The 26,288-nt window shown below is 30.4% G+C and overlaps 4 protein-coding genes across 6 annotated transcripts in view; 3 read left to right on the top strand and 1 right to left on the bottom strand.

Annotated features, from left to right (window-relative positions):
- LOC106777459 overlaps nt 1–19,821 on the top strand; it is a 20,636-nt gene extending 815 nt beyond the window's left edge. Inside the window, exon 2 of one of the 3 annotated variants that reach the window (XM_022775672.1) lies at nt 18,935–19,821. In XM_022775672.1, coding sequence (XP_022631393.1) covers nt 18,935–19,650 — 716 coding nt within the window. In that variant the 3' untranslated portion in view covers nt 19,651–19,821. Of the gene's footprint in view, nt 1–18,849 lie in introns of all 3 variants that reach the window. The other 2 variants (XM_022775673.1, XM_014665039.2) reach the window with 2 other exon arrangements.
- The window catches only part of LOC106776689, a 27,537-nt gene extending 5,755 nt beyond the window's left edge, over nt 1–21,782 (top strand). Inside the window, exon 2 of the mRNA XM_022775674.1 lies at nt 21,115–21,782. Within this exon, the coding sequence (XP_022631395.1) occupies nt 21,115–21,672 (558 nt within the window). The 3' untranslated portion in view covers nt 21,673–21,782. The remainder of the gene's footprint in view (nt 1–21,114) is intronic.
- Nucleotides 10,152–11,040, bottom strand: LOC106777366 (vacuolar iron transporter homolog 4). Its single transcript, XM_014664946.2, has one exon. The coding sequence runs from the start codon at nt 10,987–10,989 to the stop codon at nt 10,225–10,227; it is 765 nt and encodes a 254-aa protein (XP_014520432.2). The 5' UTR covers nt 10,990–11,040; the 3' UTR covers nt 10,152–10,224.
- A 774-nt stretch (nt 21,783–22,556) lies between the features above and the next one.
- On the top strand, nt 22,557–24,772 carry LOC106776534 (KIN17-like protein). The gene is made up of 2 exons (XM_022775691.1): nt 22,557–22,901; nt 23,422–24,772. Exon 2 carries the CDS (start codon nt 23,429–23,431, stop codon nt 24,623–24,625), a length of 1,197 nt encoding a protein of 398 aa, XP_022631412.1. The 5' UTR covers nt 22,557–22,901; nt 23,422–23,428; the 3' UTR covers nt 24,626–24,772.
- The last annotated feature ends 1,516 nt before the right edge of the window (nt 24,773–26,288 follow it).

Below are 26,288 nucleotides of genomic sequence, written 5' to 3'. Positions count from 1 at the left end.
CAGAAGAATTTGAACGAGTTGCAGTGTGTGGAAGCATCTTTAAGCAGCCTTNTGAGTGAAGGAACCAATTTTGCAAAGATGGAATCTGCAAATGAAAGATTGGAAGCTTTGGAGAATGGAATTGAAAGNATAGAAAATGGTTTGGAGAGCGTATTTAGGCGCATGGTTAGAACAAGAGCCTGCCTTTTGAATATCATGACTCAATAGAAACTACACACTCTTCACTCATCATTTTCTCTCCAAATCCTCCATAGCATCCAAGTTTTAGGGATCAACGAGGATTGAAATTTTTTTACCTCATCCAATTGTACATGTATACAATTCAAAAGATATAGAATCAAATGCAACTAGTGTTTATACTGCATATAACAAAAATGTGAGCATTTCACTTTTTCTCTTACCTGACTTCTAATGGAGGTATAAACTAGTCCCAAGTAAATGTTACAATATAACATGTGAAGACTCGGAAATAGTATCTTAGAAGTGGTGGCGAACTAAAAATACTTAGAATCTATTGTTTTAATATTAAAAGGTTTTAATATAAAATGAATTATTATAAAATGAATTATTATAAACGATTTTCATTATTTTAAAATATACTATTTCTCTAAAAACCACTTTTTTAAAGTCTTTTATCTTTTCTCTAAAGATTTTTATACCCGTTTTATCTGTTTGAAGATCGGAGACCACTCATATGATTCTTGTAATAAGATATTCAAATCTAACTGATCAGTTTCTCGAATAAGTAAGTCAGTTTTCTATTATTTTCTTTAGTTTCACATTCTTCAATGCATGTGCGGTTTCTTTTTTCGCATGTATGGTTTGGGCTTTTTCTCAGGTTCTTTAATGATTAGTGGTTCTAATGGTTTTCCCCTGATCATGTTTTCAAGGTCTGTAAGAACTGTTTGGTCTCTTTGAGTTGAGAGAGCAAAGTAGGATTCTTTAGAGCTAGTTGGAGTTCCCAAAATGGTAAGGGAAGCTAAATACCTTATTTTTAAGTTTTAAGTATTTTGATAATATGAGATGGTATGATTTAATGAATTAAATGAGTAGGCTGGTTGAATTTATGTTGTATCATGGTATGTTTGTGTGAATTTGGGTAGGAAACCTTTGGATAATGCTAAAAGAGCTTGCTGAAGTTGATCGTTGAATGTTACTATTTTGATTGATTGAAATGGTGAAGTTGATGTTCTAGTTGTTTAGAGAAATTATGTTGAACCTTGAGGTAGTGGAAGAGGAGAGTCTTGCATGTTTTTGAGTCTTAAATTGGGGGTTTTGATAAGTGAGTTGTTGATTAAAGGGTTGGTTGTGTAAAACAAAAGTTTGGGGATTGTTTTGAAGTCATTTAGGACTTGTGAGAGTTGTTAAACCAGTAAAATTTGATGTGTAATGCAGTAGAGAGTTAGGGAGGTTGTGTTGCATGATTTTGAGTACAATTAAAAGGGTTTTGAGTAGTGAATTTCCAAAGGAGTATGTCTGTGTTGAGTTTAATGGTTTAGTGTTTGTTGTTGAGTCTACTAGGACTTGTTCCAGCTGTTAGTTACAAAAAATGGGTATTCAAAGAAATAGAAATGAGTTTGGGTGGTTTAAAGAGGTAGTTGGGTTTGGAGTGGTCAAATTGAGTTAGAGGTGTGTTTTCTAAAGTTTCATAGTGTTTAGAAGGTCCTAGGAACCTTTCAAAGTTGTGAGAGAAGTGTACAAAGTGGTCTTAAAAGGGTTGGGGTTTGCTGACAACTCTTTAGCACCAGCCCTTAGGCGCTCGAGCGCCACTAGGCACCACTGCACCAATTTTTTTTTTTTGGGAGGGGGAGGGAGGTTTCAAAGTTCTGGATATCAATTTTGAATGTTCTTTTGGTCGTTTTGGACCCTTTCGGTGTTATTGGTGAGGGTTTCCAAGTTGTTTTCCTTACCTAATATGGGTATCAAGATGTTATAAAGAAAAAATGTATTATTATGTGACTTCTGATGACTTGTAATGGTGTTTATGGTTGTTTAATGTATGATCAAAGGTTTCATGTGATAATATGCAATGTTGTATGGAATGTTGTGAAAGGTTTGTGAATTGGATTATTATATGAAATGGAAATAAAGTTATAAATATGATTATGTATGAGATGTGATGATGATGATCAAATAATATGTGAGGTGTGAATTTCAAGTATCATGTAAGAAAGGAATTCCAAGGAGGAATATCCTAAGTTGGTTATGTCGTGTTACGTATTGAAGTAGGGACTCCGGGATTGGGGAATGATCTTAACACCCTCAATAACCCCATCTCATGTAGAGATGAGTGATTATGTCGTGGAGATTAGCAAGAGATACTAGGCTATGGCCAGTGGTTTTGGCCATAGATGTTTGACGGATTAACCTTGATGTATGACATTATTGGCGGTGGTTGAGGATGTGATTATTATTACTTCTGAGCAAGTTGCTCCACCATACAAGGGTGTAGATTTCTCATGAGTCCGACATCAATGCATCTATCCAGATAGTTTGGGATTTTCAAAGTTGATGGAAATTATTTTATGTGTTGTTTGATTTATAATACAGATGTGTATTATTATTGTTTTAAAAATGTATGTATGTTCTTTTGATATTTTTGCTTACCCTTTCTTTTGTATTGTCTGTCTTTGCATATACATTCTCTTTTGCGATGATCACTTTAATGGTGTGAACTTAAGGAAACGTTCTTTACAGTTGCTCCAACAAGAGTTAAGGATGAAATAGTGGAGAAGTCAGATGATTCTGTAAATCATGTCTTTCGTAAGTTTATTTTTTTATAATGATTCTATTATCACATATGTAATATTTTATTTTATTTTATTATTAAAATATAATTTTACTTCTAATTTGCATTTTAAAGGTTTTTTATATTTATTATAAAAATTTTATGTTATAAGCTTTTGTTTCTCAAAAATTTTACAATTCAATCAAATTTTATTTTGCTCCATCACAAATAAATGAAGATATTATTATTTTTTTTTAAAATAGAAGATATTAAATGGAGCATGTATAAAACCATTTAAAGTTTACATATATGTTATGTTTTGTTATATCTATAACTATTAAATATATTGTGCTGAATTGGATAACATCTTTCCCAATTCATTATAAAATATTTTTGTGATTTCCTTACATATGTTGGAATTTCATGGAAATACCTAAAAGAATATGTAAAAAAAATATATCCATCTGCAATTTTAGAAGAAATTGTACATAGAAAAAAAATTGTAAATATTAATTTAGGCTTAATACCTCCAATGGTCCTCTGATTTGTCAACTAATCTCATTTTGGTCCTCAAGTTTGCAACAGTCTCAATTTAGTCACAATTTTTGAAAATATGAACACATTGTATCCCATCCGTTAAGTGGTAACAGACGGCGTTAAGTGAAGTCCACGTATTGCAGTGAGAATCGGGTGATGTGGCATAGGGTTCAAAGTGATGTTCTCAAACGACATCCTATTTTTTTATTATTATTTTTTATCACCCTTGGAATGGGTTCAAAGTTCTCGGATCATCAGAAACTTTTTCCCTGATTCATCTGTTTCTTTAACCAAACTGAGTCATTAGATCATCTTTTTCTCTAACCCATATATCTAGCCTCATTTGCAGAAGAAAAAAAAAACAAACATTAAAACATCTAGATACCCAAGTTGTTGAACATTGAAAACTAAATTCTCAGCTAGCAAAAACAATTTGAATCAATTGCTAGCTTCCACAAGCAAGAGAGAAATTTCAGAGGAAAATTGTCAATCTTTATATTGCATTAAACTTTAAGACCCTTGCTGGTGTTGATGCTGGTATTGGGATTTTTCCTCTTCCAGCTTTTTACAATCTCTTTCTCTCAATTCACAAATCTTCACCAAACCTTCAACGAACCCTTACTCTCTCACATTTTCTCTCTATTTTTGAACCCTTAGTTTCCACAACACTTCATTTAATGGCCAACACTCATCGGCACCGATGAAGATCCGAGACCACCCGCGCCCCGCGCCCATTCCCGTCGACCATTGCAGTTCCCTCACCGGACTCTGATCTCCAGCCACATCGCTGACCATCCCGCCCGAATCCCCCAAGCTCGCCTCAAGCAGCTCGCCGGAACTTTGGCTGGAAAACAGAGCACGCCAGAAACCTTGTCCAAGTGGAAGATCCACAGCGGCAGTGCTCTCTCTCTTTTCTTTTTTATCTCTCTCTTTACACAACATTTTTGCCAGTAACAGTGGAGGTGTGTGCTGCATGGCGGCTCACTGCCTCTTGTTCATCACTCCCTCNACACCATTCTCCAAACTCCATGGATCCTCTTCGTCTTGTCGAAGATTGCATTTCGTCTTCGTCTTTCTTTCGCACTCAGCAAAATAAATTCCCAATTCCATTATCAAATCCCTAATTCGCACAATCAGATAATTAAATCCCTAATCTAAATAATTGGAAGTAAATAATGTCACATCATCATTGTTTTTTTAATTAAAAAACACACAATTTAATTAAAAAAATCCACATCATCAAATAACACACATCATCATATTCTCTCTTCACTATGTGTCCTAAATTTAACGTCGTCTGCTACCACTTAACGGATGAGATACAATGTGTTCATATTTTCAAAAATTGTGACTAAATTGAGACTGTTGCAAACTTGAGGACCAAAATGAGATTAGTTGATAAATCAGAGGACCAATGGAAGTATTAAGCCTATTAATTTATTAGAAAAATAAATAAATCGAGAGTTGAAATTGTAGTTGTATAGTTTCAAAATAAAATTATTATTCATGCTTTCTACTTATAGTTGCAGAGCATCAAAATCCCACAAGCATATATACCCACTCCATATGAAAATGTTCTCTGTTTTTCTTAATTTCATGTCTAATGTGATTTTCTCTTCTAATATCCGTTAGACTACGAGGGGAAAATGTAATTTTTTACATTGAGTAAAAGATATGGCTAAGTTTTACTACAAACTAATCCAGAGTAAAGTTTTTAGCATAAATAACTTGTTTTTAGCATAAATAACTTTATTTAACATTTACTTTATAAAAATAAAAAATTATATAAAATTTAATTCATACAAGCTACTCAAACATCATCATATTTACAATGACAAATTTATAATAAGATGTGTGACATTGGGACGAGGGTGGGAGTGATCACCGGTTTAAGAGGTACAAAGTGTAAGAAGTACAAACAAAGAATGATTCCTATCAGACTTCTAGTAGGAGGGGCACATGAAAAAATTGAACATACCGGAATGAGAGGGATCTGGAGACTATATGAGACTATACAGTTGAAGGATAGCTTAAAGGAATTAATTTGACTATTCATATCAACAAAATACATTTGCTTTTCGGTAACCTAACCCATAAAAACTCTATAGTTAAGTGTTGATGTGTGCAGACAATCAATATCTCCTATAAATTGTCGGGACATTACAAAATAAATATATTCATATTTTTCATAGAACATTACGCAGAGTGAAAGCATGAAATTTTAAATTATTTTTCTTTGTATTAATCCATTAATAAAGAGACTTTTGTTTCCATGTTATATCTATCAATTCGGATTATTTTTTGTATTGTTTAAGCAATATAATGTTAACTTTATATGTGTAAATATTCCATGCTTTAATTTAAAGATCACAGGATGTGACAGATTTGAATTAATATATATTTAAAATAACTTACACGCATCTGAAGTGATAGAAAGTTCAAGTATATGTTTTATTTAATTAGAAAATGTGCCTAGCTTTCTAAGTTTGAAAATGTTCTTTCCCTTTGGAAGTAACTAAATCTTTTTTTCAATAGAAGATCTTCAATCTTTTCTTTTTCTTAATAATATACATTCTTTTTTGCTTTTAAAGTTTCTTTAGAATTGGAGCAGGACTCTTAAGATATTTTATTTATTCAAATTCAAATATAATGTTAGTAGAATTATCATTTTGCGATATAAATAAATTTTAGGTTTCTTACTATATATGGTTTTTAATTTGAACAATATTTTTCTTTTAAATAGACCTATATTAAATGGACTATTTTGGTTTAAGTTATTTTTACTATTACGTCTGTAAAACCTATTACTTAAGTATTTATTAACCTGCATTATATATATATATATATATACTACGGATAATACAAACGTTGGTATATTTTCTATAATAACAAAAAATAATGAAATTATAATATAAAAATAAAATATAAATAAAAAAACAGTTATTTTTTTTTTAATAAATGTCACTTTCTAACATCCCATTTTAATGTAAAATTATTAAATAAAATATTACAAAGATGATAATTAACAAGAAAACTTAGAGATTTCTAAAGAAGAAGATTTACATCTCATTAACGAAAACCTAATTACGTCATAACTTTACTCTTTCTCTGTAATGGTGTTGGCTACAAAACTAACGACAAGTGCACTGGTCGTAACGTAGCAAATGATAAATATCGTTTTCTTCTAAGGGATTTGTGCAACACATGACAACTCTTCTTTTCATAACTCAATTAGACATCAAAGTGCACAAAAACACAAGAAACTCTTTTTGGTATTTTTATCAAACAGTTGGTGTGCAAGAATTTTAACATAGAGTATTTATAATTTGTTAAGACTAGAATTCATCTACTTCATTGTCATACATGCACATACATCTCAATTCTAGGTTCAAATCATATTTTCCAATACATCAAAAACCACAATTCATGCATGGGTGGTCAATCTAATGTAAGCATTAAGTATAAAAATTGAATACTAACATGAATTGGAAAAACATATATCATTAACATCACAAAATACATAAAAAATTTTAAGTTTTACAACTAATATCAACAAATAGGAAAAGTCCTCTTTGGTGTACAACTTAGAGTTCTACAAAATAGAAGAGATAAGGAAGAAATTGAAACCATAAAGAGGTGCACAACCTTTCCCAAGGTTCTTTGCAGCTGCTCCATGCTCCAATTGCACTTCCCTTTCGCATCTTCATCTCCAATTCATGACTCATCTTCTTCCTCAACCCAAAAGGGACAAAATCACCATTAGTGAAGCTTGAAGCTCAAAGAGGAGAAGAGAGAGCTTAACATCCCAAACAACCTCTAAAGCTTCTCCAGTCGCTTTAGGTGAAGAATTAAGTTTAGGAGGAGAAGAATACTCAAACCCATCGCAAAAACATGACTAAGTACCACATTTTACGCATTTCTGGACTTACATATATACTCATCCAAGGGAGCTGGTCAACTCGCCCAAGCGAGCGAATAATGTCGGTCAATGCATGAATAATATCAGTCAATGTGTGAATAGTGCCAATTGAATAATGAAGAGTGCCATCAAAATAATTTTGTTTCCTAATTGTGTTCACATCACTAAACATGACTCTTGTGGCACATAGAGTGAGTATTCACTTAAAATCAATCTTTTGTTGTTCAATCATGCTTCCTTGAGTTTCAACTTGTTTTCCTCCGCCAAAACTACTTTCTATTTTCTTATTTCACACTCAAAGAGAGATTAGAGGAGGTAAAACAAACATATATTAACTACAACACAAGAAAACATGAAAACACAATAAACTTGAGGATAAAATAAGGTAAAAACCATGAAAAAGTTTGTTTATTCACCAAAATATATACATAAAAACACGTAAAATCAACTGTTATCAATTGGATCAACGAGAAGGACATCTCCTAAGCTCACACCATTTAAGGTGATCATTGCAAAAGAGAAAACAAACACACAAAAACAGATAAAGACAAACAGGTAAACTAATATAAAAAGAATAAAATATGAAATTCACAAACTATCATATATTATATTTCACTTTCAAACTTAAGCACAACTCCTAAACATTATAACATATAGACTCATACATCAGGATACATGTGTTATTGTTGAGCTATAATAGGTTGTGCACTTGCAGTGGTGGAACAATTAGCCTATCCTAAGCTATCACATTAGGTTAGTCCGTTAAACAACGCCTTAGACTAAGGTAAAGTCCCTAGACTAGGACCTTATGCTACTTTCACCACATGTCTCACCCATCTCAACTTAAGAATGGATGACTATTAGAGTGTTAGGATAATTCCCAAGACTGAGCTCGCACAATAATACATACACTATTGGAAACAACCATCAAGAATTTTCTCTTAGAACTCTTTACAAACCATACTTATCCATATACATAACGTCATGCATAAACCATCATATTCATCCACCATAAACATATACATAAACATGTTCACAAACCATAAATATCCATTTTATTATAAGATAATCGATTATTTTAGAGAGTTTTAAGCAAATACAACAATACCTATTGGAATAATAGATTATATGGTGTGATAATCAATTATCTCAAAATACCTACTACGATAATCGATTATTACAGAGAGTTTTTCAACAAAGATAAAATTTGGATTGAAATAATCGATTATCAAGTCTGATGATCGATTGTTCTTGTAAATTTTTTTTTCCAACAACATGATTTCCTGGTTTAGGTGCACTTGGGACCTATCCAAATGATTAAATTGGTTTCTTTAATAATAAGATTGAAGCAAAACATGTTTATGATTAAAATTGAATACGACTTTGCTCATTTGGTTAGAAACAAGACATACTAGACCAATTAAACAACTCAAAAGCACCTATAACCAATTTTATACGTTGTACACCAAAATTTGACAAACTAAAGGTCTAAACAAGTCACATTTGACTTAAAAATAGACCCCAAATCTTTAGTTTTTTCACATACCTGTTCTTTTAGACTTTCACCTGTTAAAACCCTTAAAATGAATAAAAAATAACCTAAAACTTAACCTATTAACTGCTTACCAACTCAACATCAAATTTATGGTTAACTGAAGTTCTAGTTTTAAATGATCTAAAAACAGTTCACAAACATCAGTATAGCTCCAAAATCACTCTTATAGAAATTCACCTGCCAAAACCCCATTTTATACCGAAAACCAATCGAACAACATTCTCATTTCACTACTTTCAATCCTAAAACAGATTTGTAATTTATAAGACTCCAAAATAGCATCATTCAAAGTTCAAGCAAGTACTAATTTACAATCATTCACATCGACATTCATCAATAATCAATATTCATTAATCAAACATGATTCTTACTAAAATAATTATCTCAAATGATAAAATATTCAATCAAAAATCATTTTCACAACTTACAAACATAATTTCATACTTCTTAACACAATTTAAAGCGCATATCATTTTTCCTTACCTGACAGAAGACCAAACCCCTCTAGAAAGCCTAAAACAGTTTTGTGCAAAAATTTCTATTATATATGAGAAACGGATTGGTTAAACTTGAAGATTTCATTACGAGGATCATTCAGGCGGTCTCTGATGTTCAAACAGATGAGTAAGAGATGAGAACTCCTAAAAAGAAGTCAGATAACTCTAGAAAAATGATTTTTAAAGAAAATGTATGTTTTAAAACAAAAAAACTCGTTTCTCACCAAATTATTTATATTAAAACTTTTTAATATTAAAATAATCTAATCTCGTTATTTTTAGAATACTATTACTTTTAAAATATCATTTTCTAGGCTTTAGACATTTGATGAGTAAAATTGAAAAAAAAAATGTGGATCACAAAAAAGATTAATTTTTCTATATAATATTATAGATAATCATAATAGTTAAATAAAAATTAATATTAAATCAACGTTCTTATGTGATATAAAACAAATCTCTTTATTATGATAAAAGAAAATTAAAATAATTTAAAGCAAAATAATATAAATATATATTCATTTAAGGATTAAAAGAACTTAATTCACCATATGTTCAATTAAAAAGAAGTTCGTATCTAATTTATTATAAAAAAATGTATTTTTTTTTCTAGATTAAATTATAATGTAAAATATCTTCCTAAACTAATTATATATATAAAATGTGTTTTAGGTGGCATACATGATTCCAGAATAGATTATAATATAATTCTTTTTTGTCGGAGATATATAATATTTCACATTCCTTCGATAAAGAACAGTAATAAAAATACTTTGAAAAAAAAAAACATATATATTTAACTTAAAAAAAATGATTACATAACACTTAAATCTATTTTCATAGTAAGTTTTATATATAATTATATCCATAAATTGAAATTTAACAAGATATTAGTAATATGACATATAGATTTGACTTAAACTCTTTTTGACATCTCTTTTTCTAACAATTGCTGGAGAAAAAGAAAAGAATTAAAAAGAGAAAAGAGTCAAATCCCAGCAAAGGCAAATAACTTGGTGAAGCCAAATGTTACAGTCATAGCCATCCAACCTCCGATCAGCACTCTAAGGCAAGATTTTGTGATCGGAGTTTTTCCGACCACTGCTCCTAACCCTCCAAACACCACCAATGTGAGACTAGCCACCGTAACAACAACACCAAGTCTTATTTTATGGTTTTTTATGAATGCAGCAGACAGCAGTGGCACCACTGCACCCACAGAAAATGCTAGAGCTGATGCTACAGCAGCCTGAAATGGATTTGGTAACTTTTCTCTTTCAGCTTCTTCACTCACTCCATCACGAATACTCTTGTTTTCTCTCTCTCTTTTCATTTGAGCTATTTCTATGTCATACTGAGTGTACACAGACACAAACTCTCCAATTGCCATGCTGCATGCTCCCGCAATTAACCCTGCAAAACCAGCAAGAAGCATCGCTGTCATCTGCTCCTTAACAGCTCCAACACCCATCATCAATGATGCAACCGAGACTAAACCATCGTTCGCTCCTAACACTGCTGCACGCACCCAATTCGCCCTCTGGGAATAGTCTATGTTTTTCTCTTCAAGGATTTCTCGGTTTGCTTTTGGCTCCACACCAACTGCACCCACAGGAATCTCAACATGATTCGGTGGAGTTTCATTACTTTTCTGACCATCAAGGGAAGCCATGAAAGATATATATATGTATAGAAGTGTATGGAAAGATTTAAAAACAGAGTTTGTGGATTTAGACATGTTGAAGTGCAGCATATTTATAGGTGAGTGTCAATGAATGAAGTTTGAGAATGAGAAAGAACAGAGGGTGTGTAAAGGGCACTAGCTAGTGGTGGCTTTAACTAATGAATTTGGTTCTCGTTTTAGAATTTGTCTCAAAAAAAAAGAAAAGTTTATTTAATAACTTTTTTTGACAACTTTTTAATAACGATTGGTGACAGTGATTGATCGGTTTTAAATATTTTTTAAACATAAATTCAAATCGGTTCTATTGTCAAAAAATTGTTAAAATATCAGAATGCAACAAATAAATAGAAGAGAAAGGATTCTTTGACACGTTTAAATTTTTTACATTTATTTGATATTATTCTTATTTATTTTTTAGATTATGATATGCTAACAATTTTTTTTAACAACTTTTTGATAATACACTATGTGTTACTATTTTATTTATTTGTATATATATGAAACGAATCAATCACAAACTATCACATAAGCGGTTGTAAAAAACATTTTTCTTACTTTTTATTTTCTTTTTTCTTTAAAAATTATTAAACTTTATACTTTTATGATCATTTTATCCTTATATTCTATGTCAAATGAATGTAAAAACGTGATATCATATCATTACTCAAAATAAAAAGGTGGATTCATTTCTGATATTCCTGATGATCAACTTAATGAACAGATAATTCATGTGGTTCAATTAATTGGTTGATTATTTGAACGTGAGGGTATTAAGAAAGATGAAAAGAATATTTTTATAAGGTATATGCTGGTGCCTTTCAGGTACAGGAACAGTAAAAATATTCGGAGAATTACTAAAAGTGTAAAGTTTGGTTTTGCTATTTGATAGAGTTGAGGCATTTTTGCGAATTTCAACGTATAAGCAATAGAAGTGACTGATATGAGGAAGGAAAAACATGGCATATGCAGCATAGTGTTATCAGCGTAACTGCCTAGCTCATAAAAGAATAGCTTAGAGTGTTTATGGAGTTTTTCATTTTTCATTAAATAAGATTTGAATTAAATTTAGTTAATATTTTATAATTTGATTTAAGTTAGTTTTACTTACTGTAAAATTGAAAAACATTTTTAAAAGATAAATCTTTCAATTTTTTTGAATTATTATATAATTTTAACTTTATCTTGTCTTATCAATGAGTTACATCATTTTATTATTACAAATTGGATGTAGTTCAGTTTTAAGAATCTCTTGAGTTTAGTTATATTTAATGAAACTTTTATTATTTTTTTAAATATTTATTAATGAATAATTTGACTGTCACTTTCTGTCACATTTTAATACAGTATAGTTTAACTTTGTTTTTTTTTTCTTTTGGGTGATGATCTACAAACACTATATTTTCTATTCTATATCTATTCAACACCAACAAAAAAATATTTTAATTTTAAAATATAAAATAAATTATGATGAATCGATTAGAAAAATTAAAATATTAAGATTTGTGTTCATATTTAAAAAAAAGAAACTAATTGATCTAAAGAATTAGACGGGATTGAAAATAGAATAAACAAGTTGATGGAAAACAAAAATAACAACTATATGATTTCACCATAAAATTAAGCTATAAAATCGTTTATGAAAAAAAAATAAAAATAAATTAACACTCAATATAACAATTTAGATAATAAGAGTTCAATAAAAATATAAAAATTAATTATATATTTCAATTTAATTAAACCTAAATAAAAATACTGTTTTGTTTTGAGTAAGGCTATATTAGCTCCTATCCGTTTTAATTAAAACTTATAAAATGTTTAAATTTTTGTTATTTTAAACATTTTGTTATAAACAATATTAATAATTTTTTATACAAATAAATTATTTTTGAAAAATAGTATTAAAAATAGTTTTTTTTTTTAAACTAAATGCAAGAGATAGAGTGTACAAATGATCAATTGTTATCTCTTCATATCAATGCCTCAGAATAAGGATGGAGATTTCGTTCAAGAATAATAATAGTATAATGATACACTTTTATATTTATTTAATATAGAATATAATATTAAATGAATGTAAAAATTTTAAAAAAAGTTTTTTTAACTATTTTTTTAATAATACATACATGATTTTTGATTAATCCATTTCAAATATTTTTCTAAAAATAAATTTATGTAGACCAATAAAGTAGTGACACATGTCTTATTATAAAAAAATCGTTAAAACAAATTTAATTTGTCAAAAAATATTTTTCTTGAATCAAATTTCTTAATTCAGCACGAAATATAAAGGAAATACCTTTTTAGTCAAGCACAATAAATAAAAATGGAAAATTAAGTTCCTTCCCGCAAAGTTAAAGTAGTTGACATTTAGGTAATCCTTTAATTTTTAAATACTCATTTATTTATTTTATTACTTAAATTTTTAATAAAATAATACTAATTAAAATTTGAATAAAAATTATGTAGAAAATAAGTTTTAAAATGAAATTTTTAAAATAATCATCATTAAAAAATTGAATAATTGAATTGTAATAAATTTGTTTTATAATTTTAAGTAGAAATGACAAATAAAAATTAAAATATAAGTAAAATAGAAATATAAGTAATACATGATTTTGTTGAAATTGTTGAAATTCATTCTCTTTTTGAAGGAAAATTTTTTAAGTTACTAAGTAAAATAGAAATATAAGTAATACATGATTTTATAATTTGTATTATGTTAATGAGGTAAGTTTTTTTGTCAACTTAACTGTAATTATTATAATTAATACAACAATTTTCAACTGACAATCAATTAAAAGGTTGGCCAATGAATAATTTTAACTAACATCATAATAAAAAAAAAAAAAATCTCTGACAGTAAATTTTTCTTAATAGGTTTCATCAAGCAATACCCTTGAATAGAGGATAGCTAGAAGTTAGTAAAAAGTTTGGAGGATTAATGACAATCAATTAATTGGTTGAGTTTACTTAAAAAAACAATTTTATTGATCAAGGTCCAATATGTGAAAATGGTGTTTCATCAAATTTTTTTATATGTTTTTCATCCTTCCTTATTTTTTTTTAAAATGTTTAATTTATTTTTCTTATTTTAAGTATTTTATTAAAAATAATAAAAAGAAAACTATTTTTTATCACTTTCATACAAACTAATGCTTGAAACAAAAACAAAGCATAAATGCAATTTTAAAACAAAAAAGGTTAGCTAGAATTGAGTTGTAGAGTGGGGAAGCAGGGTAGCTATTAAGAATGGGTTGGTAGAACTTACTTTAAAATTATATTAAATTATTCCGCCCAGTAAATAAAAAATTGCTATGGTATTTTTTTATTTGAAGAAAAAGTTTTTAGCTTTATTTATTTATTTATTAAAACACTTATATATATATATATATATATATATATATATATATGAAATAATTTTGTCTAACAAAATATAATAATAAAAAATTATATTTATCAATTTTATATTAAATATTAATATAAATACTTTTATTATTGAATATTCTTCTTCTTTTTAGTATGTATAAATTAAATTAATTTATCTAATAAAAATTAGCATTAATTGACATGTACATAAAATTAATTTCGTATAAGATTTTAAATAATTATATTTGAAACAAAATAAATTAAAATATTTTATTTCATAATTGATTTCAAATGTTTAAAATATATATTTATAATTAAAAAGTTACATTACTTAATATTATCATTTTTGTTTTACTTAATAATTCATTTCAAATAAAAAAAAATCATATTTTTTAATATAATAATTTTTGTTTTACATTCTTTTATTTTTTTTTTACTATTTTCAACTTCAAAATGTAACAACTTATTATTGTAGTAAAACTAAAACAAAAAGTAAAAACTAACCAACTAGTTCTCATAAAATATATAAGGTTTAATACATCATTTGGTCTCTAGTTTTGGATTTTTTTTTCAAAGTTGTCTTACTTTTTAAAAAAGTTCAATAAGACTCCATATTTCGTTTAAAACGGTTTAAGTCGGTCCTTTTACGGCGTTAAAAATATAACGATGCAATGATGTGGCAACCATGACCTGTCCAATTTTTTATTATGTGGCAATTGTGACCTGTCCAATTTTTATTACGTGGCAACTGTGATTCTGCACTCTGACTCGCGGTAGCCCATGGTGGTGCAACATGTTTGATCAATGATGAACGAAGAAGCTCTCGTTCTGGGCTTTTGCTCCTTGCAAAGAAGACGAAGATGGAGGACGCACGTAGAGGCTTCTTGCACGATGCATGGAGGTGCATTGTTTCTACATTTCTGGCTTGTGCAATTTGCAGGTTAATGCCCATAGATGCTGCTTGCGAACTAGGGTTTCTGGGATTTAGGTAGCGATTATGTGTGTTTATGGTTTGCTGCAAGTGTGAATTGAATTTTTAGGTGTCGCGCGATTGCGATTTTCTTGTTTATGCTTGGGTTGGAATTTCTGGTTTCCAGGTTAAGGATTTTGTTCGGTTCTTACTTGGTAGTAGTAAGGCATGACGCATGGGGGGATTTTGCCCTGGTTATTGGCGACGCAGTTTAGGGTTTCATGGTGGCTAGGTTTGGTGGCGGCGACGGCTAGGGTTTCACAGTGGCAGCACAAGGGTTTCTGTCCTCAGGGAAATTAAGGTTTCACAGTGTCCTCCTTTCCTTTTACATTAGCATTGCCACATCAATTGGGTCACAATGCCACATAATAAAAAATTGGACAGGTCACAGTTGTCACATCACTGCACCATTATATTTTTAATGCTATAAGCCAAAATAACCATTTGAACTGTTTTTAACGAAAAATGAGGCCATAATGAACTTTTTTAAAAAGTAGGACGACTTTGAACAAAAAGCTCAAAACTAGGAACCAAATGATGTATTAAACCAATATATAATCTATGTATTTATATTGTTATTAAATGAGTCTAATTAAACATACATATGTCTTCCCTTGGTCCAACGAACCTTCGCATTCAAAGCCACAACAACTGTTGTTCTCCGTGGAAGCAGCCTTTGATTTCTGGATTGAAGCAAAGAGGGAGGTGCAGTGAATTTCGAAGAAAAGCAACGCGGAATGAAAAGAGAAGAGGAAGAAAAAAAGGGAAGGGAAGAGAAGGGAACATTGAGAGTGGTTTGAATGCTCGATTCGACAACTGCATAGAGGCAAGCAAAGGCGTCATTGCCATATGCATTTTGCTCGCACTGCTTGTCGATGTCGTAAATGAGAGTGAACAAGAGAGGGTTCTTAGGGATGAGAAATTAGGGCTTGGAAACGCCAAAGTGAAAAAAAACCTGGAGAGTTAGAGATATTGAGATTGAAATTGTAGAGGGAAATGAGAAAATTAGATTTAGACAGATAAATCTAAATGTCCAAAACTTCGTCATAATACTTTTTGAACTTACTTATTTACAAGTTTGCACTGCGTTGCATATTATGACTGATGTCCATAACTTCGTCATAATATGTGTTACGTTTATTACAATACTACCACCAGTCAACCTATTATGACTAGTGGTTTTCACCCGTCATAGAATGTTATTTTTCCACTACTGCATTGATTAGAAGAGTATGAAAACACACTAAATAAGTACCCAAAAAAAATTAAACGAGTTTAGCCATAAACATTAGATAATTATGTTCATACAATGATTACATGAGTATAGAAAAAAAACTAAATAAGTCTAGTAATATACATTAACAGTTTATGTGCACAAAACATAAAACAAGTCATTTCATGCATTAATTAGGCCGTCTAAGAATACACATTAGGTGTGATTAAATGAGTCTTGCAAGGCATATTAGATGTGTTTGTTCATACACTAATTAAATGAGTCTAACAATATATATTAGACGAGTTTGTTTATACACATATTATGCGAGTCAATTAATACACATTAGACAACATTGTTCTTTCTTTGATTAAATCGTGCCTTGTAATATACATTAGATGAATTTGTCTATACACATTAGAGAATGTAGCAATGCACATTATATTTTATGTGTCATACACTGATTAGAAGAATATAGCATGAGATATTAGATGAATTTATCAATACACTGATTATACGAGTCTAACTGTACACATTAAACAAATATGTCTATATACTAATTTGTATTTATAACAAATATACTCAGTATTTTTGCATAATCCATCATTTGTATTTTTAGAGAGTTTACTTTATATTTTTTTTCTCATGTTATATCTTTTGTATTTTTACAAAATTTATTCTTTACATTCTTACATATTTATTCACTTTTTAAACTTATGAATAAATTTTCACATTGATTATTCAAAATTTAATTATAAACTTAAAAATATTATTATTTTTTCCCTCAATAAATATATTTTAATATAATACATATTTATATTTTAATATAATATATATTTATTGACATAAAAAAAACACACACAAGAAAACATTAACCTTGCATAGGGATAAGTTTAAAATTCATATATTCAAAAACATTAAACTGAAGGAAAAAGAAGCATTACAGTGAAAATATAAGTTATAAAGTTGACGTAGTAAAGTTTGAAGGAAGGGTGAGAGAAATTCTATATTCAATTCCCTTCACCAACAATTTGAAAATATAATATTGATTTGATGACTTTGGATAAAAGAGTGAGAAATGTTATGTGTTTAATTTCTTTTACTAACAAATACTGATAACAAATACTAACAATTAATTGCTGATCATAAAACCAATAATATGACAAAATGATAGTGATAACTTTGGTGAAATTGAAAACAAAGTTTTAATAAAATAATACGAAAGGTTATAACTACAATTAGCATAAGAAATATAATACAATATAAAATCTAAAGACAAATTAAAAATCATTAAAAAAATTTACTTGTCATTTACTATTTGAAAGTTGAAAGTTCGAAGAACACCGCTACTCATGAAGAATCAATAACTGTACTTATTTTTGAGTCGAGATTTATCAAAAGTTTATTTTCACCGGAAACTATGTCCATGACTGCTAGGAAGAAAAAGACCAACATGCTAAATACAAATGATTCTGCATGCACAAAATCTCTTATTCACACAAAACCACTAATCCTGCATCATTGATTTTGAGATTTGGAAATCTGTGTGATGTTTCCATAATCTTCTTTTTTTTTCTCCGAGCACTAAACAAATATATATAACACCAACCCCTTGACAATGGGACAGTAAAATAAAGGTTCTTTTATGTACCATACAATTTCTCAAGAAAAGCAATATGAAAGACATTAAGAGTTGGTAAAATCATTAAGGTAGGTTACAAACCACTCGTGCAAGCCGAATAACCCATCATTTTGTTATTGAAATCTGTAACCAAAATTATAAAGAACTCAAATTGTTGTCCAATTGTCATATACCACGAGATCCGGATCTCATACACAGAAAACCTTTTATTTTCTCAATTCTGGCTCCTTACCATTGTGACAAGCCAGATAATGGATATCCTTGAAGCTGAAGCAGCACCATTTTTTTTTATTGTGAAATCAAGAGGCAATGTGGCAGCAAAGGAGACAAACTAGGTGATGAGTAATGAGGTTTTCTGATTGCCAACACTAGAAGGACGTGCCAGTTATGCAACACAAACCCATTTGAATACTATTTTAGCCTGTATTATGTCACAAATAATAGTGCACAATGTTTGGTAGAGATGTGACAAACTCACCTAATGAGTAGGAAACACATGCTACAGCCACATGCTCACGTTCATCATCAGTGCTGCCTATTTTCTTCACCATCAAGAATGGATCATGGATTGCAGCTATATATATATAGAGAGTTAAGGACTTGGTGAGAGCACAAAAACATTGAGCTTCGTTTGAAAAAGAAAAGAACACAAAAAGGGTAATAACCATGGCAAACAAGTTCCATATTCGCTCAAACAGTTTCCCTACTGGATCTCATCCTAGCATCAGTAGAATAGAGGAAGAGCTGACCAAGCTGAAAACTTGGGAAGCCAGTTCCACATCCACATCAAACTCAATTGGCACTGGCTTGTCCTTGTTATCAGATTTGCTTATTTGCNTGGAAGATGTTCTCAACATGGCTTCAACCCAGAAGCTGATTTCTAACTATCAAGGTGAGAAATGCATAGAAGAGCTTCTGGACGGTTCAGTGAGAATCTTGGACATCTGTGACATCACAAGGGACACCTTGTTACAGATTAAAGAAAATGTTGAATCCCTTCATTCTGCTCTCAGAAGGAGAAAGGGGGACTCGAGCATTGAAAGAATTGTAGCCGAATATACATTGTTCTCAAAGAAGATGAAGAAGAATGCCAAGAAGTTTATGACAACTTTAAAGCAGATGGAGAACAAATTTGGAGTATCCCCGGTGTTGGATGAAGACCAACAACTTGTTTCTTTGATNAGAGTGGTTAGGGAAGTCATTGGAATGAACATGTCTGTCTTCCAATCCCTGTTAGCTTTCTTGGCCGTGCCTGCTTCAAAGTCAAAGGCAACCAAATGGATATTGGTAGAAAAATTAATGCAAAAGAGAGTGAAAGCATGTGAAGAGAATCAGAAGAATTTGAACGAGTTGCAGTGTGTGGAAGCATCTTTAAGCAGCCTTATGAGTGAAGGAACCAATTTTGCAAAGATGGAATCTGCAAATGAAAGATTGGAAGCTTTGGAGAATGGAATTGAAAGCATAGAAAATGGTTTGGAGAGCGTATTTAGGCGCATGGTTAGAACAAGAGCCTGCCTTTTGAACATCATGACTCAATAGAAACTACACACTCTTCAGTCATCATTTTCTCTCCAAATCCTCCATAGCATCCAAGTTTTAGGGATCAACGAGGATTGAAAATTTTTGTCCTATTAATTTGTACATGTACACAATTCAATAGTTATATAGAATCAAATACAGCAAAATGTTACTTATACTCTATATTCGATATACTTTTGTTTCAAGTCACCTTTTTCCTTCAGACTATTCCTGCACTGTTTATTTATTTTGTTAATTATATAGAACTCAAAATCACAATAAATTAATTTCTAATCGGGGAAAATATACTTCTCTTACACTGAGATTAAACATCTGAAATATGAAGACAAGATTTTACAATACTACAAACAGATTAACAAATGGTAAATAAATTTATATCTTTTAGGCTTTCACTTTCTTTTACCATAGTTATAAAATAGGCATAAACCATTCCCAAGTAAATGTTTCAAGTGACAACACAATCTGCATTTTTTATCTGTAGTAGTGTCAAACATAGAACAAAACCATCAGCTCGGTAAAATCAGAAGAGGACAAACAAGCACAAATGCCACTCGTGCACACGCCAAACGAATCTAATGCAATAATTTGCGCATTATTTTGTTCTTTGAATTGTAACAAGCTTATCTGTCACTTCAATTATTGTACATTTTCTAGTATATCTCATGAGATCAAGATCTCAACCTTTCAAAAACAATTTCAATTCATTGCAGTTTTAGCTCCTTCATTTTGAGACAACTCAGTGCACATCTCTGAAGCAATAAATTGCAACAGTATATTTTATATTTAGAATCAAGAGGGTAGTGCTGAAACAGAACATTAGTTGATGAGTAATGATGTTTTCTGATTACCAACACTCAAAGAACATGCCAGTTATGCAGCAAAAACCTATTTTATTATGTTGTGTCTTACAGAATATCACAATGTTGGAAGAGGTGTGACAATCTCACCTAATTCAAAGGGAATCCCATGAGGGCACCACATGTTTTCTATGCATGTTGATTAAGAGAAGGTGCTCATCTTTTTTAGGCATTTATTGAAATCATGGAATGATTAATGAATTGTCAATGGCCACTATATATAATGAGGTAAAGGACTAAGTATGAGTGCACAATTCTGCAAAAATAACAAACAACAAAAGAGAAAGTAACAATGGCAAACATGTACCATGTTCGCTCAAATAGTTTCCCTTCTACTTCTCATCCCAGCTCTATCAGAATAGAGGAGGAGCTAAGTAAAATGAGGACGTGGGAAGCCACATCCACATCCACTTCTGAGTCAATTGGCACTGGCTTATCCTTGCTTGAAGATATGTTCATTTGCTTGGAAGATTTTCTCAACATGGCATCAACTCAAAAAGTGATTTCGAACCATCAAGGTGAGAAATGCATGGAAGAGCTGTTGGATTGTTCGGTGAGAGTTTTGGATACCTGTGGCAATATAAGGAACACCGTGTTACAAGTTAAGGAAAATGTTCAAGCCCTTCATTCTGCTCTCAGGAGGAGAAAGGGAGATTCAAGCATTGAAAAAAGTGTGGCTGAGTACAATTTATTCACAAGAAAGATGAAGAAAAGTGCCAAGAAGTTGATCTCATCTTTAAAGCAGATGGAAAGTAAATCTAGAACATCCCCAGTGTTGAATCAAGATCAAGACCCTGATGCTGTGATGAGAGTTCTTAGGGAGGTCATTACAAAGAACATGTCCATCTTTCAAACCATTTTGTCTTACTTGACTGTGCCAGCTTCAAAAGCAAAGCCAACTAAATGGTTGATGGTGGCAAACTTGATGCACAAAAGGGTAATATCATGTGAAGAAAAATCCCAGAATTTGAACGAGTTGCAGTTTGTGGAAGGATCTTTAGGCACCCTTCTAAGTGAATGTACTGATGTTTTGAAGGTGCAGGCTTTGCGTGAGGGATTAGAGGGTTTGGAGAATACCATTGAAAGCATAGAAAATGGTTTGGAAAGACAGTTTAGACGCTTAGTTAGAACAAGAGCCAACCTTTTGAACATAATCACTCCATAGAGTGTTCAGTCGTAGTTTGATCTGCAAATTTTGTCTAAAAATTTGTAAATGTATATATATAGACAATTCAATAGTTATACAAACAAATACAGCAAAAAGTTCTTACACAATATTTGGATGTCTTCTTTTTTAAGTTATCTTTTCTTTTTTAAATGCGAGACCAAGAATTTCTCTACTTAAACACTATAGTGATTGAGATTGGACAAACAACATGTCCAATAAGTAAACGTCGTTTTACTCTTTTTATCTAAGCATATCTTTTTTTTTGGATTTGATTTTATTCTAAAATAACTATTTAAAGTAACTATTTATAAATGAAAACTATATTTTTAATTATATTTAATTTTTTAATTACAATTTTATTTTGTTTGTGTTATCCATTATATATTATTTATTTATTATAACATAAGAAAATAAGATATTAAAAATTTATTTTATTACCTATCTTTATTTTGTTAATAAGTGTTGATTGTTTAGTTATTTGATATTATTTATTTTTCTTTTTAATATATATTTGTTTTGATGTAGTATGTGCATAAAAACTATTTTACATTTTTATCTACTTATTTCATTTTTAACTTTATTTGTCATAAAAATTAAAATATACTTTTATATTATTTTTCTTTCTTTTTTTACAAATTTTAATTAATTAATCATCTAATAAATTATTACAATAATAACTTATATTTAAAGTATTTTTTTCATATTAATTTTTCTATTTTTTAATTTTATTCATTTATAATTTCTAAATTGCAATATAAAAGAAAAGATATTAGAAAATTTACTTTATTATTCATATTTATTTTGTTCTGATTTTTAATCTTTTGATATAGTTATATATATTTTGTCCCGGAATTTTTAATCATTTTTTCTTTCCTTTCTCTCTTGCTCGTCCAGCTTTCAGACAAATTATACATTTGTCATACAAAGGTACCAGCCAGACGGCCTAGGAAGTACTCACGGACCAGAACAGTGCGAACAGAACCTCAAAAAGAAATTCCCCAATCTCAAAACCTTAACATTCTCAATCTGAACCCTAGCCCCAATATCGCAACAGGGAAACTCCAAAACTCTTTCCTATACTAATACCATTTCCTTTGGCAGTTTCTACATATTCCCCTTATTCGCAATCCGTAATTTTCCCAAATCTAGGGTTTCCGACAATTATAGCTGCCGTCTCTGACGCAAACCACTGCTCACACCACTTCCGGAACTGTTGCCACTATCAGGTCTGTTTTCTCTCTCCGCTCTCGTATGCGTATTCGTGGAAGAATATAATTTATAGTCTGTAATGGTAATGCTTTGATTGGAAGGCGTAGTAGAATGATAGAAGAATGTTTCGAGTAATTGGGATGTAAACAAACTAGAATAGGATACTGTGGAACCGAGGTTTGGGCAGAGTGTGTTTGGAAAGCCATTGATTTATTATACGCGTCGTGTTGAGAATCAAAGTAATTGATCTTTGTTTTGTGGTGGTTTCCTTCTGAATCTTTGCTGGTTTTTAATGTTTATTGTATTCTGATCAAAATTCAGAGAATGTGCATTAGTCGGTGTATCTAATTATTTGATGTCGGTGCTTGCCCCAAATTACTTTGCTTTTTGTTTTCTATTGCAATGCTTTACGAATTTTAGCTGTTATTACAATACTGTTTTTATTATGTACTTCCACCATTTAACAAAATTTCATCTGTAAGGGGCTCTGGTAGAACTACTGATAATGATTTATTTGTTCTAAAATATTACACCCAGATTCTTGATGGGAAAAAATGAGTTTCTCACACCAAAAGCAATTGCCAATCGAATCAAAGCAAAAGGATTGCAGAAGCTTCGGTGGTATTGCCAGATGTGTCAGAAGCAGTGCCGAGATGAGAATGGGTTTAAATGCCATTGCATGAGTGAAGGGCATCAGCGTCAAATGCAAATTTTTGGACAAAACCCACACCGTATAGTTGAGGGCTACTCCGAAGAGTTTGAGAGCACTTTTCTAGAGCACATGAAGCGCAGCCATCGATTCAGCCGTGTGGCAGCCACTGTAGTTTATAATGAATACATAAATGATAGACATCATGTTCATATGAACTCCACCCAGTGGGCAACTCTTACTGAATTTGTCAAGTACTTGGGTCGAATTGGCAAATGTAAGGTCGAGGAAACACCCAAGGGATGGTTCATTACATACATAGACAGAGATTCAGAAACCCTTTTCAAGGAGAGGATGAAGAATAAGAGAATCAAGGCAGATATGGCAGATGAAGAAAAGCAAGAGAAGGAGATCAGAAAACAAATTGAAATAGCTGAGCAAATGATGCAGCANCCTACTCCTGAGGCTGATCAGCCACAATCTGAGCCTCCAAGGGAACTNAATATGGAAGATGGAATTAAGATAGGGTTTTCTCTTGGGTCTTCATTGNTTAAACAACCTGTGACCAAGGAAAAACGTGAGGCATCAAGGGTGGTNTTTGAGGAGGCTGATGAAGAGAAATATGGGGAAAGAAATCCTGGAAACAATTTGAANAGGAAAGAAAGTGGTGGTGGNAAATCAACTTTGGAGGAAATGATGAGGGATGAAGAGANGAAAAAGGAAAAAATCAACAGGAAGGATTACTGGTTGCACGAGGGAATTGTTGTTAAGGTTATGAGCAAAGTTTTGGCAGAGAAGGGCTACTACAAGCAAAAGGGTGTTGTGCGGAAGGTGATTGACAAGTATGTTGGAGAAATAGAAATGCTTGAAAGTAAGCATGTGCTCAAAGTTGATCAGGCAGAGCTTGAAACTGTGATTCCACAAGTTGGTGGCCGTGTAAAAATTGTCAACGGCGCGTATAGAGGATCAATTGCTAAGTTGTTGGGCGTGGATACAGATAATTTTTGTGCTAAGGTGCAGATCGAGAAAGGACCCTATGATGGCAGAGTGCTTAAAGCTATGGAATACGAGGACATTTGTAAAGTAGCCTAGTGAGTTGGATGGAATTAATAACTCTGGTTTATATTACTCGTAGTGTTCGTCCGTATATATCTTTGTCTAGTATGTTATCCTTATAGCACAAACCATATTCATTATCTTATATTGGATACAATTCTTGGTAATTTATAATTTTGACTATGATGAGGCACCAAATTTGCAGAAAAATTGGGGTGACTGAGAGGTTTGAGATATCATGTTGGAGGTACCATTAGACTACACTTTTATTTTAAAATTTGATGACGGATAAAATCGAATTCTTATGTTTGCTCTTTGTTTAAATGTTTCATCATAAACTACAACTGTATTTCCGACTTCGAGTGTCTTATCATAACTTAATTTTCTGCTTTCATTACTAACCCATGAATTAGAGTGCTAGATTAGATCTTATGTATCTTTCCATAGTCTATTTTTGTGGCACAAAAATACCTTTAGAAATATGGGTGTTATGACTAATACAGTCTTGATTAAAGTTTTCGTATAAATGGGTCTTTTGAAATATTTATCTGTTTTCATAGAAGTCCTTCCATGTCAAATATAAACAAAAGCTTTTGTCTGCATACCAAATATCAAATACCCATCAAAAAAATTATATACAAGGACTTATATGCAAATTCGAACTTTTCAATAACTCATTCATATAAATGTTTAAATAAGGAACCTATATGCTAAAACACTAATTTTTTTGTGTTGATGGTCAATTTGAATTATATAAAGAAATATATGAAAAATTAATTAAAAATTAAGTTACGTTAATTAAAAATTAAGTTACGTAAATTAATTTTTTATTCGAAAAACAGTTGCTTAAGCAAAAAAAAAAAAACTGAGAACATTGTTTATTGTGTATTTACAAAAAAAAAATATAATAAACTATGTAACGTACGTTATTTTTTAACAAAAGAAGAGAAAAATGAGGTTAGAAGAGCTAAATAAAATGATAAAAGTGTAACTTTTAATAAATTGACATCTAATTTATAATATTTGTTTGATTAGACATGCAAAATGAGTTTAAATTCGTAACAGTGATGTTCAAACTGGATTGAGAGAGTAAAAGTAATTTTTTTTTTTAAATTGGATCAAATTAAACTTGTGGATTAAATGGCTTTGATCAGTAGGTGATTTGACCTTCACCATTATTTATTAATTCTTTTATAAATTTTTATTATAATTATTTATTACTTGTAATTATACAAATCAATAATATAATTAGTTTTAGAAATTAAAATGTTACTCAATAACATTACATAATTTGGATGTTTATTAACTCTTTTTTTTTATCAAATTAGAAAGGTTTCAATTATAATAATATTTAGTATAAAAATGAAAGTATTGATTTTAATAAATATATAAAATAAATTTAAAAAAAAAAAAACATAAGTCGTATATAATTTTATGACTCACGGAAAAAGTAAACTTCATTAAACCAATTCATTTTAATTTTAACTTTGAATTTGTGGTGAGACAACTTATATACTAATGAACTGATATGGATCACTTTTAACACCTGATCATATATAATTAATACAGTTATATATTTGTTATTATATATTTTATCATAAGGTTATAATAATAAAAAATAATAATTTAATAAAAAAATGCTACAGTCCAACTCTAAAACAAAGTGATATTTTGGGAATGAAGGGCATAAAATCTGAGT

This window comes from Vigna radiata, chromosome 11 (genome assembly GCF_000741045.1).
Source record: "Vigna radiata var. radiata cultivar VC1973A chromosome 11, Vradiata_ver6, whole genome shotgun sequence".
In the NCBI taxonomy this organism is placed as follows: Eukaryota; Viridiplantae; Streptophyta; class Magnoliopsida; order Fabales; family Fabaceae; genus Vigna; species Vigna radiata.
This window is presented reverse-complemented; position numbering and strand designations above follow the sequence as displayed.

Bases quoted from the DNA above. Each gene is read 5' to 3' on its own strand.
- LOC106777366 (XM_014664946.2), bottom strand. From the start codon at position 10,989: ATGCTGCACTTCAACATGTCTAAATCCACAAACTCTGTTTTTAAATCT.